Raw genomic sequence first — 17,858 nt, forward strand, 5'->3', positions numbered from 1 at the left:
GCAAATTATTTCCTTTTTTCTTTCATTAAAAAAAAAAAAAAAAATGAGAGAGCGTGCCATCCAACACAATGCTCTCACCATCATATTCATGCAAGGCAATCCAGCAAGAAAACTTAGACAAAATCCAGCAGAACCAATTTATTTGTACGGTATCAAATATACATGGTATGGACTAGTATGATTTTGTACAAGGGATTACAAAAATCAAGTCATAAGCAGTAAGCCTTACAATTCACATAAGAAACACCGGTCGCTTAACACGATCCCTTTTGGTATTAAGTGTAACATAATAGTAGATCGAACCATCAACCAACACATTGTTTTACCATGCAAGGATATAAACTAGATTCAGCGATCTCTTTCCATCCCACTCGAATAAAACCTTCCTTCAATGTTCTTATTTACTTCAACCCAGAGCTTCTGTTCTTGGATTCCCCTCTTCACCTTCAAAAGCAAATGAAATCTGGCATAATCTTCAATAACCTGAAATAAGACAACAGTTTCCTTTTAGCTAGCTAGCAGTCATGCTTCTAGAATATGAAGACAGACCCTGATTCAGTGTGACAATAGAACAACAATCTGTAGACAACGCCAACCTTAGCCTTAGCTAGGAGGATCTCAAGAAGTTCATATGGGTACAACGAATTTGATCGGAGCTGAAGGGACTGAACAGCATGAGTTGCTGCATCTTGGACCTCGGGATCATGAATTGGCACTGGTCGCCATCCTGGTCCATGGCCATCTGAGTTACAGATTGGGCAAGACGGTAACTAATTGTATTCATCTCAAACAAATAAACGAGATAGAAAAAAGAGCATTCCGGAATCTGAATATCCGAATTCCAGTTTTGGACAAGATGGTTCTAGGGGCAATGCAGGATGAGTGTGGCGGTGGCCTTACATGTTCCAATTACTTAGTAACACGGAATGGAAAAAATCATTGACCAAGAGTAAATGGACTGCTGATCCTAAATAAGTGTTCTCTGGAAAGTACTTCGAAAGTAGTAGCATTATAATGATCATTTGGTTCCACTAGTTCCCATTTTCCGAGATGGAAAAAGAAAAAGAACAATGAATGTTTAATTTCATGAAGAAAGGTTCCTAAAATTTTCTAATGAAGTTCCCAAAACTTGTGTTTGGTAGTATTATTTAGCACCACTTTTTGATTCAAGATTTTGGCAAGAGATGACTGCTTTTATTTAAAATATAAGAAACCGGAACCATATTTCATGACCACCTTTTCATAAAATGGACTATTTGACAATGGCATCAGTGATCACCTGGTCACGTGAGACCAAGAAAGTCATGGTGCGGGTGACCAAGAAAATGCTTCTGTTGACGATAAATGGTAAATACTACCTAGCAAGTCAATACCTAGATTAATAAAGCTTAACATCATTAATACTAGGAAAAAGGCCTAGATATAATAATTAATAAAACTTGATTGCATAAAAGTAAAAATTGGCCAAGCATGTCATTTTATAGGAAGAAATGAAATAGCATATCACTTTTGAATAATTTCCAGTTGTATATTAGAATTGTTGCTTTTCTCTTGAAGCAACAAAATTTGATACTACTGATTATGGATGCTTATCAGTGTGAAAAGTGTTACAATGGTAGCTTGCAAACAGGCATTTCAAATATAACTGTCAACAGAATGTCACTCATCATGCCAAAACCCAAAATGGAAGACAAACGGATAATCTATGTGTACACCAGGAAAAAACCTACAACACATTTATGAAATGAATCAGGCTTAAAAAACATAATCACTTTTTTTTTTTTTTTTTAACAAGAAACTGCCTGTTTTTGTACCTTTCATTCATGCATGAAACAGTAATATTCTCATTACCAGAAAAGAAACAAAAATGAGTACATTCTATTATGTTCAAAATCTAAATTATTGTAGATTCATTGCTGCATATTGTGACTGTAGACAAAACCAAGATTTTGAGGGTAATAGCATATCCATATCATCTACTTGACACTATCTTCTCTTGCAGGTTTTCTGGCTATTGGTGGGGATATAGACACCCAAAAGAGTGCACAAATTTGAAAACACAGTATGAGAGTGCAGTATGGTATAAAGCACAGCCTAGTAAGTTGTATTAACACATAAAACATTTTTAGATCAAATAATTAGAACAAGGCCAGAACATTTTTCTTATTTGTTCCCTATCTAGTAAAAGACTGAAAATAATTAAAATACTTCTATTGTTGCATGGTCCACATATTCCAATCACAGATGAAATGGGAAACAAGATCAGCTCAAATAGGTGCAAATAAAGCCTAGGTTTATGATTCACACATCCACGTCAAATAATATACTTCAACTATAGAGTTTTATAGCATATCAATGAAGACATAAACAAAAGCTCCAGGCTGATGACATAATAGTGTTGGGTTTCACTACACCTAAGAGATGTCATAAAAAAAAAAATTCCAACAGTATCATGTGAAGGGATATAGTACTACCAATATGATGATAGAGAGAGAGAAGGGTAGGGGGAAAATGGTGTCATTGGTATATAGGGCAAGCTAGTATCAGGAGGATGCTCTTGATAGGGAAAATGTAATGGACAGCTCCAACGATGAGTTTTTTTATCAGTTATATGGTAGATGGCTCCCTTTACGGTGTAGTTTATCAGACATATGTCCTAGGAAATAAGTCAGAGATAGTGGACAAATTTACTCCCATTAGTTTAAAAGCTAATAAGATGAAACAGGACATATTAGGTTTAGCAGATGCTTTGAGAGGTAAGTCTCCTATTTAGCTGCAGCTTCTAATAACTAAGATGTTACATCTAGTCTCTAAGCCAGATTATGGCTGTTCTAGTGTTGGAGGTAATTCTTCCAAATATGGTTGTTCTTTTTTCAACAACTAGATATGGTCATGTGAGATCGGCCTTAGTTGCGGAACAATTACTGGCATTTCCTATACGATAAACAAATTTTTAAACCTGTCCCAAGCAGAATTAGCCCATAAGCACGGTCAGAATTATACCGAGCTACACAGAAGGATAATAAAGTTGCGGACCATTCCAAAATTCGTTATTGTTAATATCATTAGGGAAAACATTCACTCTAGTTCAGGCTCACATGGTTAAGGTGGGCAACATAACATAACTAACCGTACCAAGTATATGATTGATGCACAGACTGCACCTAGTAAGTGAGTTTACCTGGTTTAAGGCCGAGGTCCGAAGAAGTAAAGGAAGGGACATGGTGTGCGAGCTTAAACTCCTGCAACTGCTTGAAGTTGATCCATGGTTTCACCCAGACCTTAGCTTCATATATCTTGTTGATACCAGCATCAACAGCTTCCAGCGTGAGATGGTAAATCTTACCAGCAACCACTTGTTCCCTTGAATTCAACACCCTCGCAAACTCAAGCACACCATTCTGCACCAGAGGGTAAAAGTTAAAAAAAAAAAATCACTAAAAATAAGATAAAACACAAACAAACAAAAAAACCAGATATAATTCTGGGGAGTATGAACCTGTTGCTTGTTGTGTTCTTGAACAGCAAAGAGAGCGATACTTTCCGCGCTGTTCTGAGAAGCGCGAGAATCTTTAAAACCACCCAGATTCATTTTGATGAGAGGGTCCTCCCTGCAAAGCCCCAACTCAAAGATCGCACAGAGGAAGACCACAAGGCCAGCAAGTGCTATACAAGACTTCATTGTATTTCTTAATCCGTTTGCTCTCTCGATCAGATTTGCGGGTGACGAGGTTTATATCGGGAGATTGCGTGACGCTCTACTTTTCAATCAAGACTATTTGTTGGGACCTTCTTGTCCCAGGATAAAAATAATAACGATAACAAATGACTATTAGTTGGGATCTTTTGTCGCGTATGGGGTCGGAGCCCATAGGAACGGCCCAATGGCAGTATTGACAGATTTTTCTTATTTCTTATTTTATCTATACTACATCCATATTTAATGGTGTTCACCTGATCGGTTGCTGAACAAAGAATTCATGCTTAATAACCCTTAGATTTACATTTAAGAGTGGAAAACATTCTCTCTGTTATTGGATTTACATCCAAGGGTGGTTGAACATTATTTTCTTGATCAATAACTGATCAAGTGAATATTTTAGTATCCATATTACAGGGTTCTTCTAGTGAGGGATTTCTATTTTTGGTCATTTGAAGGGATCACTCCTTAGACCCACTTTTCAATCACATATTCACATTTGAAAGGAGCACCAGAATCAAGAATAGAAGAAACAGAAAAATAGAAAGAAAAAAGAAAAAAAAGGGAGGGGGGGATCATTTATCAAGGGCATAAGATGGAAAAGGAAGAGAAAATTAGGGGAGGCGACGATATAAGCAGCCGACTCGCAGTTTTAAGCTCTCACTTGATCACTCCAAGCCCCAGCACTATGTCTGAGAAGGAGGCTGCTCTTGCTGCCGTACCCTCTGATTCCCCCACCATGTATGTAATTTCGTGGTTTTGATCTACTTCTTTTCTATCTACCAAAATATACGGAAAACCTAATTTTTTTTTTTTTTTTTCTGATTTAAAACTTTGCAGATTTGACAGGATCATCAACAAGGAAATACCGGCTAATGTGGTTTTTGAGGACGACAAGGTGCTCCTCTGTTTCTGTATATGTTTTTTTTAATTTTATTTTAATTTTTCATTTTGTTTTTGACAGTATATTTTTCATTTTTTGTTTCACCTTCGGTTTATTTAATATAATCTCTCTCTGTTCGTTCATGTTGAGATCTGTCTGCTAATCGCACTATCTGTGAAAATTTTTAAGATGAGAGCCTTCCGATTCCTGTTTCTATGAATCTAATTTTGTTCCACTAGTACAGTTGGCCCAACCTTAACACAAACTCATAGTTTGTCCTTGCAAATCGTTTGATTGGGGCTGGTTTACATAATTATATCTACTGCTACACTGTATGTCATCATTCGATGAGATATGTACTCAGTATGTTCTTGTTCATTTAAACCTGTGTATAACTTTTAATGTATTCTCCTTGGTGCTTGTCGTATGTTATTGATGTTTCCTCGTAATTCTCCTCCATCTGGGTTTTTATTTTGAACAGGTCCTTGCTTTTAGGGACATTAGTCCCCAGGCTCCAACACACATTTTGATCATTCCCAAAGTTAAAGATGGCTTAACTGGATTGTCGAAGGTACTTATAAGTGACTTCTTATGTTTGCCTTTTTCACTATTTTTTTTATTTTTTTTTTCCTTTATAAGCATTTGTAGTAAGAATGACACTTCTTTATCTTAAAATGGAGGGTTTATCAAGATTGAGAGCAATGAAGGTCCTCTCTCTTGATTAATGTAAAAGTCATGTTTTTATTCCGATTTCACTATTTGCAGTTCTGTTGAACGAGTTATATAACAGTAGAATTTAAGGCTGGCATTTTGGGCCAAGCAGGCCGAACCAGCCGGAATTCGAACCAGGCCATACCGAGATGGGCCAACAAAGTCGGTTTACCGATATTCGGCTCGGCTCAGCCGTACCGAGCTGGCAATTTCGGCTCGGCTATGGTATGAGTATTCTCATACCGTCGGCATACCGAATACCGAATAAATACGCAAAAAACCAATTAAATTCAGTAAGAGGGAGGATTCGAACCCCTCACCTCTTACTGTGAAGCACTGATCTAAACCATTAGATCACGAGTGCTTCTCATTATAACACACAAATTTTATACTTAACCTCTTACGCCATAGAAGTAAAAAAAGAAGAAGAAAAGATTGAACCCAGTCATTGTATTCCATCAAATCGAAGACACGATCCTCTCTTTCCTCTCTTCCGTATCTTTCCTCCTCATCTTCTTTCATCCTTATTTCTTCCAGTTCTTTCAATCTCCTCATCTATTTTCTCCACCATCAAATCATCATCATCTCCCCAGTTCTTTCAATCTACTCATCTATTTTCTCCACCATCAAATCATCATCATCATCTCCAACATCAGATCGAAGACACTCATCTTCAACATCATAATCATCTCCAAATCAGAATCTTCGATGAAGGAGGAAGAAGATTAACCCAAAACGGCAACGCCAAAATCTGAAATTTCTGGTCAGAAAACCTCTCAAAACTGACCGACACAAAACCGAAATCTTGGTTACCGACGGTATACTGACTATGTCGGAACGGTAACGGCTTGAGAATTCTGGGACAGAGGTCGGTCCGGCAGCGGTTTTGGTAAATGAGCCTCGGTTTAGTACCGAATCCAGCCATATTAAATAATAAAATATATATACATATATATATATATATATATATATATATAGGTGGGAATGCAATTCTAGTTCCATGTGCTCAGGCTTTTGATTGTTTGAACAAGAAAGCCATAAGATGGTTGTTGTGGACGTCTACACCTGATGTGTAAGTTCATATATTTTCATCAATATTTGTTTGTTAGATTTACTAGGATGTGATAGCACTCAAAGATAAGCCATAGGATTATGGCAAAAAATATATGGGGAGCTAATGTTCGTAGTTGCCATTCAATCATGTTTTGTTTCAGTATCCTGTTATAATTTACGGAGTTAAATGTGAACTCAAAGTATCCAGGCTCTTTTCATTGCCTAATGTGTGAGAGATATAAGCTCTTCGAGGAAGGAAAAAGGGCATGATTTTAGGGAGAAGTGCTGTGCAGGCTGTATTTTTGGTGGTTTGGATGGGGAGCAACAAAAGAATATTTGTGGAAGCTGAGGGTGAGGATATGGATCAACAATGGGATAGGGTTTCTTTTTGGTGCCTCTGTGGGTAACAGGACAAGTGTGTGCTTTAACAAACCTTCCTATGACCTACTATCTTTCTAGTTTCTCATGTCCTTGTTGTAATTTTAGATTTTTGTTTTCAAGTTTTGAATATTGATGCACTTTCATATTTAAGAGGAATTAATTAAGGTGTAATAGTCATGAAATCCCATATAGGGAACCTGTGACTTACTTTTGTTGTCCCGTACAATAAATCTTATATGTGAATAAAAACATTAATTCTTGCAGTTAGTTAGTCGTCGATCAAGAGCAGTTCATGATCTGTCTTTATTAACAGATTGCACTTAGAGCTGGATATTTAATCTTTTTTCAAAATCTTTCTTGTTTCCCAGGCTGAAGAGAGGCACTGTGAGATTCTTGGTCAGCTTCTCTACACTGCCAAGGTTGTTGCTAAACAGGAAGGCCTGGAGGATGGGTTCAGGATTGTGATTAATGATGGGCCAAAAGCATGTGCGTATTCTTTAACTACTTTAAATGCATGGAAGTGATGATATCATATAATCTTTATCTTGGAATTGTGCTATTTTGTTGATATAATCTTCATGCAGGTCAATCGGTCTATCACATTCATGTCCACCTCATTGGAGGAAGGCAAATGAACTGGCCCCCGGGCTAACAAGATCTAGTCAGAGAATCTCTATGAAACTCATACTTGGCCTGTACGTTGTAGCTTTTTATATCATTGGAGATCTAAAACCAGAACTTTTTTAAATTATAAGTGCCACATGATAAACTGGCTAGCCATTGATGGCATTGCTTCTGACATTTTAGGCTTTGTGTGAGTTTGATATATATTCTAGTGAATGTCAAAATTGGTTGGTTTGCAGACAGTAGGGTGAAACTATTTCCTGAGTATATTTATTATACTTGATCTAGACCGGAAAAAAAGAGTAATTGTGTAAAATTTATGTAGTATACATAAAAATGGGTGTTTAATATCAAAGCATGCATTTTGTTTAATAATACAATATGATAATGATATTCATCAACATTTGACAAATCACAGTAGTTTATTAGCAATAGCACCGACTATTTACCTAGTCAAAAACATTTCTTTTAATGAAGCTGAATGCACTTACCTGTCCATTAACTTCTGATAATGGACGGCTATTCTGAAATCCTATAATATGACTATGGTATTTGCTCATCAGCATCCTGAACAGTTGTGATCAATACATCCCACATATGTTTTGCTAACAGAATCAGAAAAACAGAAGGGATTATAACAGAAACCTCCCTTGCTTCTGCAGTATAAACTGTAAATTTCATGGGAATGCGTCTTACCTTAATCATCGTGTTTCTTGCTATTCAAGGTTTAGAGCAACTCTAACAGCTTCTTTATAATTTTTGTATCATAGGGAAGCAAAAGTCAAAGCTTTAGCTATTTTTTCTTCTCAAACTCCAACAGATTTTCTATTTTGCAGCAATCTCTAAAATCTCCATAATTCTTCTTTAAATTTTAGAGATTGTTGTAAATTTAGGGAATTTGGTTTTCTCTCTCTTCATTATCTCTAAAATACGGATGGTTATAGGGAATCTGTTGGAGCAAAAGAGGCTCATTCTTCCCTAAAATAGAGTAAAATTAAAATATGGGGAAGCTGTTGGAGTTGCTCTTAGTACATAATCTTTTACTAAGATTTTCACAGCTCAATTTTGCTTCTGGCCATGCTTCAACTAGGTGTGTCATTTCAATGCCAATGAGCATATAAGCCGGTCCAACTCTTGGATTGAAAAAATAGCTCAATATTTATACAACAAAATCTCTTTCAGTAGAAAAGAATACTTCAATTCAGGGTTAATTCGATAATTTTATTAATCCCACAACGAGGGTATATATACAAGTACAAAGGAGTAGTCTAACTCTAATAGGAAACAATCTTTCCATAATTACATGATATCCTAATTAAATAAAATCATAATTACATACAGATTTATAGCGATTCTACACTCCCCCTCAAGTTGGTGCATAGATGTCTATCATGCCCAACTTGTCAACTGAGCTGTCAAATACCTTTTTGCACACTCCTTTAGTAAGAATATCAGCTAATTGCTCCTCTGAGTTTACAAATGGAAAGCGAATAACCTTTCTGTCAAGATTTTCTTTAATAAAATGACGGTCAACCTCCACATGCTTTGTTCTATCATGCTGAACTGGATTATGTGCAATCTCAATGGCAGCTGTTTTATCACAATGCAAATCCATAGGCTTTTAAGCTTGTAACCCAGGTCTTTCAAGACATTACGAATCCACAACATTTCACAGACTCCGTGTGCCATACTTCGGAACTCAGCTTCTGCACTTGATCTGGCAACAACTTTTTGCTTTTTGCTACGCCAAGTGACAAGGTTCCCTCCAACAAAAGTGAAGTACCCAGATGTAGAACGTCTGTCAGTTTTATCACCAGCCCAATCTGCATCTGTGTACCCAACAACTTCCAATTCATCTTTTTTCTGAAACAGTAACCCTTTACCTAGCGCCATCTTCAAGTACTTCAAAATACGAAAGATTGCATCCATATGCTCTTCACTAGGACAATGCATAAATTGACTAACAACACTCACAGCATAAGCAATATCAGGTCTAGTATGTGAAAGATAAATCAACCTTCCTACAAGACATTGATACCTCCCTTTATCAGTTGGAACTTGATCAGGATAAATAGCAAGTCCGTGATTCATCTCAATGGGTGTCTCTATTGGTTTGCAGTCCAGCATCCCCGTTTCAGCAAGTAAATCAAGGACATACTTCCTTTGTGAAAGCAAAATCCCCTTCTTAGACCTTGCAACTTCAATACCCAGAAAATACTTCAGCTGTCCCAGATCCTTCATTTCAAACTCCTTTGATAGATACTTTTGCAATTCATTCATCTCTTTCGGATCATCCCCTGTAACAATCATGTCATCAACATACACAATAAGAGCTGTAATCTTACCATTCTTGCGTTTGACAAACAAAGTATGGTCAGAATTGCTCTGTTTGTACCCAAAAGCTTTCATGGACTTTGAAAATCTTCCAAACCAAGCTCTTGGAGACTGCTTCAGGCCATACAAAGACTTCTTCAATTTACACACCTTGCCAACGTCACTTGGGTAATTCTTAACACCTGGGGGCACATCCATGTACACTTCTTCCTCCAAATTCCCATTAAGAAATGCATTCTTCACATCAAACTGGTGCAAGGGCCAATCTTTGTGCTGCAAGTGAGATTAGAATCCGGACAGTATTAATCTTTGCCACAGGTGCAAAAGTCTCCTCATAATCAATCCCATAGCGTTGTGTATATCCTTTGGAAACCAACCTTGCCTTTGTAGTAAATATGCACCTTTTACCCAGAACCTTGTTTCTCTTTATAGGCTTATGACTGTGCAAACAATAATAGGATGATGATGCAAAATATCACAGCAGAAAACCACAGCACACGAACACAGAATTTTATAGAGGTTCGACAAAAACTTTGTCTACGTCCTCTGTGTGATCTCTCTTGAGAATCACTAGCACTATGGAGAATAACAACTTGATTACAAGTACTTATTGAAATCCCTATGCTAATCCCCAACCCCTTTGCTAGATATCTCTATCACCCTTGGCTCTCCCTGCCCCTGTGTTTGTATGTTAACTGAGAACTCTCTGAGATCTCTCTTTGATCTCTTCTCTGATCTGAGGACACATTATATGAGCTCCCTGCAGCCCTATTTATAAATTATAGGTGCTGGTTACAAACATATCACATTAGGATTCCTAAAACTATTAGAACAAGGAAAGAGAGCTAGCTTTCCTATTCCTAACTAGAATAGAACTTACTTTCCAGGTCTAAATCAATAGGAATAACTCTTCCTATTCCAAAACCCATTATGATACTAGAAGAATTCCTGTGCGCACTAATCTTCATTTACCCATCTGGTTTTGCCTTGAATCCTAATCAATTTAGGCATATCAACGAGCCAAATTCACAACAATCTCCACCTTGGTGAGTTGATACCAAACTGATTACTGCAACCTCCAGGATATCTTGTACTTCTTGAAGTAATCCTGAAACCTTCAAGAACCTTCACCTTGGCAAAAGTCTCTTCTTGCCTCAACACACCTCAAGTGAGGAGGTGCTCCACCTCAATCTCAACATGCTGTAAGATCGAGCCGATTCAAGTAACACTTGAACTCCTCCATGGCAATGGTCCTGGTCAAACAATCTGAGACACTCTCCCTTGAATGAACTTTCTCATTTGTTATCTTCCTTGAGTTGACCCAACCTTCGTTGCGATGACTACGAACATCAACGTGTTTCGTCTCTGCTTGAAACACTTGATTCCTTGTCAAATTGATGACGCCATTCTTCATCACAGCTTCTTGTTGAATTCCAAACTCACTCATTAATCCATTAAGCCATAATGCCTCTGCGGAAGCTTCTGTTAGTGCCATGCAATCTACTTCAGTGGTAGACAACATCGTAGCTGATTCCATAGTTGATCTACAGCTCACTAAACCTTCATTACAAGTATAGATATAACTTGTTGCAGGTCTTGTCTTGTCTATGTCTCCTACCAAATCTGAACCCTTAGGACCAGCAATGCATGCTTGTTCTTGTTGTCTTTCAAACACAAATCCATGCTCCTTGGTGTCTCTCAAGTAATACAAAATCCACTTTACTGCTTGCCAGTGCCGTCTACCCGGATTCACCATATACTTTGACACAATGCTCAATGCTTGAGCTAAACCTGGTCTTGTGCAGATTCTAGCATAGATAAGACATCCCACTACTCTTGCATAAGACACATTCATCATCTCATCTAACTCCTTCGTAGATGATCTCTGCACACTCAACTGGAAGTGTGCTACCGGTGGAGTAGACACGGGTTCATAAAACAACCATATTTTTCCCGCTTCTCTGTCCCTCCTTATCTTCACTCCTAGGATCTGTTGTGCAGTTTCTAGATCCTTTATGTCGAATTCCTTCCCTAGTTGTGTCTTTAACTTTGAAATTCTAGACATATCCTGACATGTAGTTAACACGTCACCTAAATAAAGTAGCAATAGTAAAACCATACTATCCTTGAACACATGATGATAAACGCAGCTATCCACTAGTGAGATTTGGTCAAAATCGACCTTTACTTTCTGCGAATACTCCTTGGCCAATACCCAAGCTTTGAATCTCATGGCTTCCTTATCACGCATTCCTTCATTTTTCCTATAAACCCACTTACAGCCAACCTGATTTCTTTCTTTGGGCTTAGGAACCGACTCCTGAACCAAGTCCTTCTGTATGGACTTCTTCATCTGTTCTAACATAGCTCCCCTCCAACTTTCCCATACATCATTTGCTATAGCTTCCTGATACGTGGTTGGATCTTCTGGACTGAAACTTAGAGCATACTTGTCCAATGTTATGCTTCTCTGGAACTCCTGCCCAAGTGACTGACGAACCGAGTCGTAGGTTCGCAGTGCTAATTGCTCCACCTGAGCTTGTATTAATGACTGTTGTTGTTGCTCTAAGACTTCTTCCTCGATAACCCTTTTATCATGCTCCACCTGAGCTGGAGTTTCTTCCATGATCCCTTTGGTTAGAGGAACTTCGGTTGCTTTCTCTACAACATCAGTCTTCTTCTTCACCACACTTGTCTTGACTTCATTGAACGGCATTGTCTCATCAAAAATGACGTGTCTACTTAGAACCCTCTTCTTGCTGACAATATCCCATAACTTGTAGCCCTCTACTCCTTTCTCAATACCGAGAAATATGCACTTGCGTGACTTTGGCCTGAGTTTGGTTTGCTCATTGTTGGAAATATGAGCATATGCGCTGCAACCAAACACCCTTAAGTTAGAATAGTCAACTGGTTCTCCAGACCATACCTCCTCTGCACACTTGAAGTCCAAGACTTTTGATGGTGACCGATTAACCAAGTAACACGCATGGTTAACTGCATTTGCCCAAAACGTGTCCTGTAATCCTGCATGCAGCCGCATGCTTCTTTCTCTCTTCAAGAGAGTTTTATTCATCCTTCTAGCAGCCCCGTTTTGTTGGAGATTCTCTTTCACCGTGAAGTGTCTTGTGATTCCTTCATCCTTGCAAAATTGTAAGAACCTTTTCATTCTATATTCACTGCCACTGTTACTTCTCAAATACTTGATTTTTCTGCCTGTTAGATTTTCTACTTCTGTTTTCCACTCCTTAAACTTGGTGAAAACCTCGGATTTCTCTCTCATAAAGTAGACCCAAATCTTCCTCGAAAAATCATCTAGAAAAGTAACAAAGTACTTGAAGCCTCCCATAGACCTTACTGGTGCCGGGCCCCAGACATCTGAGTGAATATAATCCAGCAATCCTTTGCTTTTGTTCTCACAATTTGCTAACTTGAATGCCACCTTCTGCTTCCCAAGAGTACAATCCTTGCAGAAGTTCAGTTTGCAAACACTGACACCTTCTAGCTTACCTTTCTTGTCGAGTTCCTGCATTCCTCTTTGACTCATGTGCCCAAGGCGATGATGCCATAGCTCAGTCTTGTCTTTTACCTCAGTAGACATTGCAACTCCACCTATTATTGTAGTCCCTTGAAGCTTGTATAAGTTGTTAGGTTGAATGTCGCCCTTCATCACAACAAGTGATCCCTTGAGAACTTTGAGTCTTCCCTCTTCAGAGCGATACCTATATCCGGCCTTGTCCAAAGTACCCAAAGATATCAAGTTCTTCCTTAACTTAGGAATATATCTGACATTCTCCAGCGTTCTAACAACTCCATCATGCATTCTGATTTTCACTGATCCAATACCTAGGATCCTACACGGTGAGTGATCTCCCCTAAAAACCTCTTCGCTGCTACTCTCCTCATATGTGTCAAACCATTCTCGGATTGCACACATGTGGAATGTACAACCGGTATCCAAAATCCAATTTCAGCACTGGAGCTGGATGTTACCACAAGGAGTTCACCGTCATCTTTATCTGGTTTGATGACTACATTGGCTGTGTTTGAACTCCCTGCCATCGCCTCTGCTCTCATCTTCCCTTCTTTGCAGTTTCTTTTCAAGTGGTCGGCAGCACCACATTTGAAGCAACCTATCTTGTATTTTTCCTTGGATTTTGATGTACCCCTGTTACCAGATTTATCCTTCTTACTCGTCAACTGACCTGTCTCCTTGCCCTTGACATGAAGGCCTCCTTCTTGAGAGCTTTTGGTCTCCCTACTCATCTTAAAATAAGATTGAATAGCTTCGGTAATCTCATCGTGCTTGAGAGAATCCTTACCGGAAACGAGTCTGGTGATGAAGTGCTCGAATGAAGCTGGTAAAGATCTTAGCAACATAAGTGCTTTCTCCTTATCTTTATATCTCACATCCACCTTTGATAAATTGGCAACACAAATCTGAAATTTATTCAGATGATCCTGCAGATCCCCGCCTTCTTCCATTCGAAGACTATAGAGTTCATCTTTCAAGAAGAGTTTATCCGCATCAACCTCTTTGACATTGTCCAATGTCTTACTGCTGTCCATATTCTCACCAATATGAACCTTACCTGCATAAACCTTCTCGAGATAATCCCAGGTCTCTTTGCTGTTCATATTGTTATCGGCACTAGCCAATACATGAACCAATACATGATCAGCAAGATGTAGCTCTATAAAGCTCTTTGCCTTCTTGTCCATCTTCTGCCAAACCTTGTCTGCCATATCAGCTGCCTTATTCTCTATCCCGAGAATAGCCTCGTACAGACCTTGTAGAATCAGGACACTTTTCATCTTCCTCTGCCATAATGTGAAGTTATCCTTCCCATTCAACATAATGGGCATCACATTGCTGCCTGTGTCTGCCTTGTCATCTGCCATCTCAGAAACACCTTGAGCCTAAGCTCTGATACCACTTTGTAGTAAATATGCACCTTTTACCCAGAACCTTGTTTCTCTTTATAGGCTTATGACTGTGCAAACAATAATAGGATGATGATGCAAAATATCACAGCAGAAAACCACAGCACACGAACACAGAATTTTATAGAGGTTCGACAAAAACTTTGTCTACGTCCTCTGTGTGATCTCTCTTGAGAATCACTAGCACTATGGAGAATAACAACTTGATTACAAGTACTTATTGAAATCCCTATGCTAATCCCCAACCCCTTTGCTAGATATCTCTATCACCCTTGGCTCTCCCTGCCCCTGTGTTTGTATGTTAACTGAGAACTCTCTGAGATCTCTCTTTGATCTCTTCTCTGATCTGAGGACACATTATATGAGCTCCCTGCAGCCCTATTTATAGATTATAGGTGCTGGTTACAAACATATCACATTAGGATTCCTAAAACTATTAGAACAAGGAAAGAGAGCTAGCTTTCCTATTCCTAACTAGAATAGAACTTACTTTCCAGGTCTAAATCAATAGGAATAACTCTTCCTATTCCAAAACCCATTATGATACTAGAAGAATTCCTGTGCGCACTAATCTTCATTTACCCATCTGGTTTTGCCTTGAATCCTAATCAATTTAGGCATATCAACGAGCCAAATTCACAACAGCCTTGTATCTATTAATAGTTCCATCTGCATGAAGCTTCACAGTAAATACCCAATGACATCCTACAGTCTTCTTTCCAACCGGCATAGGTATTAGCTCCCATGTTGCATTCTTTTGAAGAGCTTCCAATTCTTCATTCATCACCTTTGTCCATTTTGGATCCGTCAATGCTTCCTGCACGTTACTAGGAATAGATACAGTAGATAATTGATCAACAACAAGTGCATGTGACCCAGAAATCCTATGGTTAGACATAAAATTAGCTATAGGGTATTTAGCTTTGGCTTTGATATTTGGTTCATATTATTTCTTAGGAATTCCCTTGGTAACCCTTTGTGATTTCCTAGGTTCGACACTTTCTAACCCAGAAGATTCATTAAAGTTTAAGGGTACCTAAGGAGGATCATTCTGACCAGGATCTTTAGTTGGTGATGCAAAAGGGGGAATATCTTGTGTGTGAGCTTCAGATACATCTTGATTTTGATTCAAGCTATCCAGAAAAGTCGTCTCTTCTGTCTTGGAATTCACAACACTCTGTTCGGCAATTACATTTTCTGTTTCGGAATTCACAACACTCTGTTCGGCAGTCGCGTTTTCTGTTTCGGAATTCGCAACACTTCGTTCGGCAGTGGCATTTTGTTCGGCAATCGTATTTTCAGTTTCAGAATTCGCAACACTTCGTTCGGCAGTCGCATTGTCTGTTTCGGAATTCACAATGCTCTGTTCGGCAACTGCATTTTCTGTTTCCGAATTTCTACCCTCAAATCTATCCACCAAATTTTCCAAGTCTTCAAAGACATCAAAATCGACATCAAAATCAATAATAGAACGAGGATTCCCTTCACAACCTCTTTCCCCCTGAAGGGAAGATTGAGAAACTCCTCATGAGTAATAAGGCTCGGATTCACGAAAAGCAACATCAAGAGAGACATGTATAGTACCAGTAAGGGGATCATAACATCGATAACCCTTCTGGAAGTCAGCATAACCAACAAAGATACACTTACGGGCACGGGGATCAAGCTTGCTGCGTTGAGGCTTGGGAATATGAACATAGGCTGTGCACCCAAACACCCAGGGCTCCAAATTAGGCATAGAAAGGATGGTCAAAAGTGTATGAAGCTTCTGATGAGGATTCTGAAACTCAATCACCCGTGAAGGAGTATGGTTGATAAGATATGCTGCTGATTTTACTGCTTCTCCCCAATAGGACCGAGGTACATTCATGCCAAACTAGGAAGCACGAACAACTTCCATCAACTGCCTGTTTTGCCGTTCTGCTAGACCATTCTGTTGAGGAGTATAAGAATTGGAGGTTTGATGACGAATTCCATGTGACCGGCAAAACTCAATCATAGGGCCATTCACAAACTCTCCACCATTGTCAGACTGAAACACTCTGATGGATTGTTGATACTGAGTTGCCACCATTTTGTGAAATTCGGTAAACATTCCAAATACATCACTCTTATTCTTCAGTAATGACACCAATGTCATGCGAGTGCAATCATCAAGAAACGTTACAAAATACCGAGCTCCAGAGAGAGAAGGAATTTTCACAGGACCCCAGACATCGGAGTGAATCTTCATAAAAGGAACAGGACTTTTATTAAGACTTGGTGAATATGAAATACGGTGACTCTTGGCCAGTTCGCAGATGTCACAGTGGAAATCCAAATCACTAACAACTTAAAACAATTGAGGTTGCAGCTTCTTAAGATAACGAAAGGATAGATGACCTAAACAGCGATGCCATAACCATATAGCTTCCTTCGCATTCTCTACCCCGTTGATCTGATTAGCCTATCCCGAAAGATGCTTCTATTTCTTTCCAGTCTCTGTCAGATCCAGATAGTATAATTTCCCCCTTCTAACACCATAACCAAGAATCCGTCGAGTCAGAATGTCTTGAAACACACAGAAAGATGGATAGAAGGTCACAATACATGCAAGAGCTAAAATAACTTGACCAACAGACAGGAGATTATAAGCTAGTGATGGAACAACTAAGACAGATTCAAGGGTTAAGGTATCAGATAAAGCAATAGAACCTTCTCCGGTGACCGGAGTTGAAGTACCATCAGTAGTAGAGACAACGTCTTGAGGGGAACGTCTAAGGTTTTTCACAAGACTTGGGTCATTGGTCATATGGTCAGATGCACCTGTGTCAATTATCCATGTACTATTAAAAGTAACCTTACCCTTCATACCTGACTGCGCTACATTAGCGGAGGCATTGTCTAGGTAAACTTCCTCTTTAGTAGCAACAGCGGCCTTGCCCAGATTCTTTCGAGGTTTCTTGGTGAAGTTCCACCAATCAGGGTAACCAATCACTTCATAGCACCGCTCCTTGCTATGACCTAATTCCCCACAGATAATGCACCTTTTGTTTGCATATGGATTTGGTTTACCTAGAGGATGGTGTGGAAAAGGTCCTGAGAAGCTTGGAGGAGGACCCTGTTTGCATTGAGCCATAACAGAAAATTCGGTAGTTACCGAATGCCCCATAGCCTGTTTCTCTGATTGCATTATTGAGGAATTCATGATTTTCGCAGGATTGGATTTTCAAGGGTTTCAAGATGGAT

General features: G+C 38.9%; 2 protein-coding genes across 3 annotated transcripts; one reads left to right on the forward strand and one right to left on the reverse strand.

The window, feature by feature from the left end:
* Positions 1–113: 113 nt before the first annotated feature.
* On the reverse strand, positions 114–3,794 carry LOC112191576 (cysteine proteinase inhibitor 12). 2 transcript variants are annotated; one of them, XM_024330938.2, is made up of 4 exons: positions 3,500–3,794; positions 3,182–3,401; positions 597–727; positions 114–483 (listed from the first exon to the last, which is right to left on the reverse strand). In XM_024330938.2, the coding sequence occupies exons 1-4, from the start codon at positions 3,680–3,682 to the stop codon at positions 349–351; spliced, it is 669 nt and encodes a 222-aa protein (XP_024186706.1). In that variant the 5' UTR covers positions 3,683–3,794; the 3' UTR covers positions 114–348. The 2 variants fall into 2 exon arrangements, with proteins under 2 accessions (XP_024186706.1, XP_024186705.1); XM_024330937.2 differs by having other exon boundaries at positions 597–742; positions 3,500–3,793.
* Positions 3,795–4,239: 445 nt separating this feature from the next.
* Positions 4,240–7,679, forward strand: LOC112193687 (14 kDa zinc-binding protein). Its single transcript, XM_024333911.2, has 5 exons — positions 4,240–4,441; positions 4,541–4,598; positions 5,065–5,154; positions 7,097–7,214; positions 7,313–7,679. The coding sequence occupies exons 1-5, from the start codon at positions 4,296–4,298 to the stop codon at positions 7,378–7,380; spliced, it is 480 nt and encodes a 159-aa protein (XP_024189679.1). The 5' UTR covers positions 4,240–4,295; the 3' UTR covers positions 7,381–7,679.
* The last annotated feature ends 10,179 nt before the right edge of the window (positions 7,680–17,858 follow it).

The sequence above is a fragment of the Rosa chinensis genome, chromosome 3 (genome assembly GCF_002994745.2).
Source record: "Rosa chinensis cultivar Old Blush chromosome 3, RchiOBHm-V2, whole genome shotgun sequence".
Lineage (NCBI taxonomy): Eukaryota > Viridiplantae > Streptophyta > Magnoliopsida > Rosales > Rosaceae > Rosa > Rosa chinensis.

What these genes read in the sequence shown, in the direction of transcription:
- LOC112191576 (XM_024330937.2), bottom strand. Translation starts at nt 3,682, where the DNA reads ATGAAGTCTTGTATAGCACTTGCTGGCCTTGTGGTCTTCCTCTGTGCG. An exon ending in AAGAACACAACAAGCAACAG is followed by an intron (nt 3,402 to 3,499) that starts GTTCATACTCCC and finishes CCTCTGGTGCAG; the next exon opens with AATGGTGTGCTTGAGTTTGC. An exon ending in TCCTCCTAGCTAAGGCTAAG is followed by an intron (nt 484 to 596) that starts GTTGGCGTTGTC and finishes GTCTTATTTCAG; the next exon opens with GTTATTGAAGATTATGCCAG.
- LOC112193687 (XM_024333911.2), top strand. Translation starts at nt 4,296, where the DNA reads ATGGAAAAGGAAGAGAAAATTAGGGGAGGCGACGATATAAGCAGCCGA. An exon ending in TGGTTTTTGAGGACGACAAG is followed by an intron (nt 4,599 to 5,064) that starts GTGCTCCTCTGT and finishes TATTTTGAACAG; the next exon opens with GTCCTTGCTTTTAGGGACAT. An exon ending in GCTTAACTGGATTGTCGAAG is followed by an intron (nt 5,155 to 7,096) that starts GTACTTATAAGT and finishes CTTGTTTCCCAG; the next exon opens with GCTGAAGAGAGGCACTGTGA.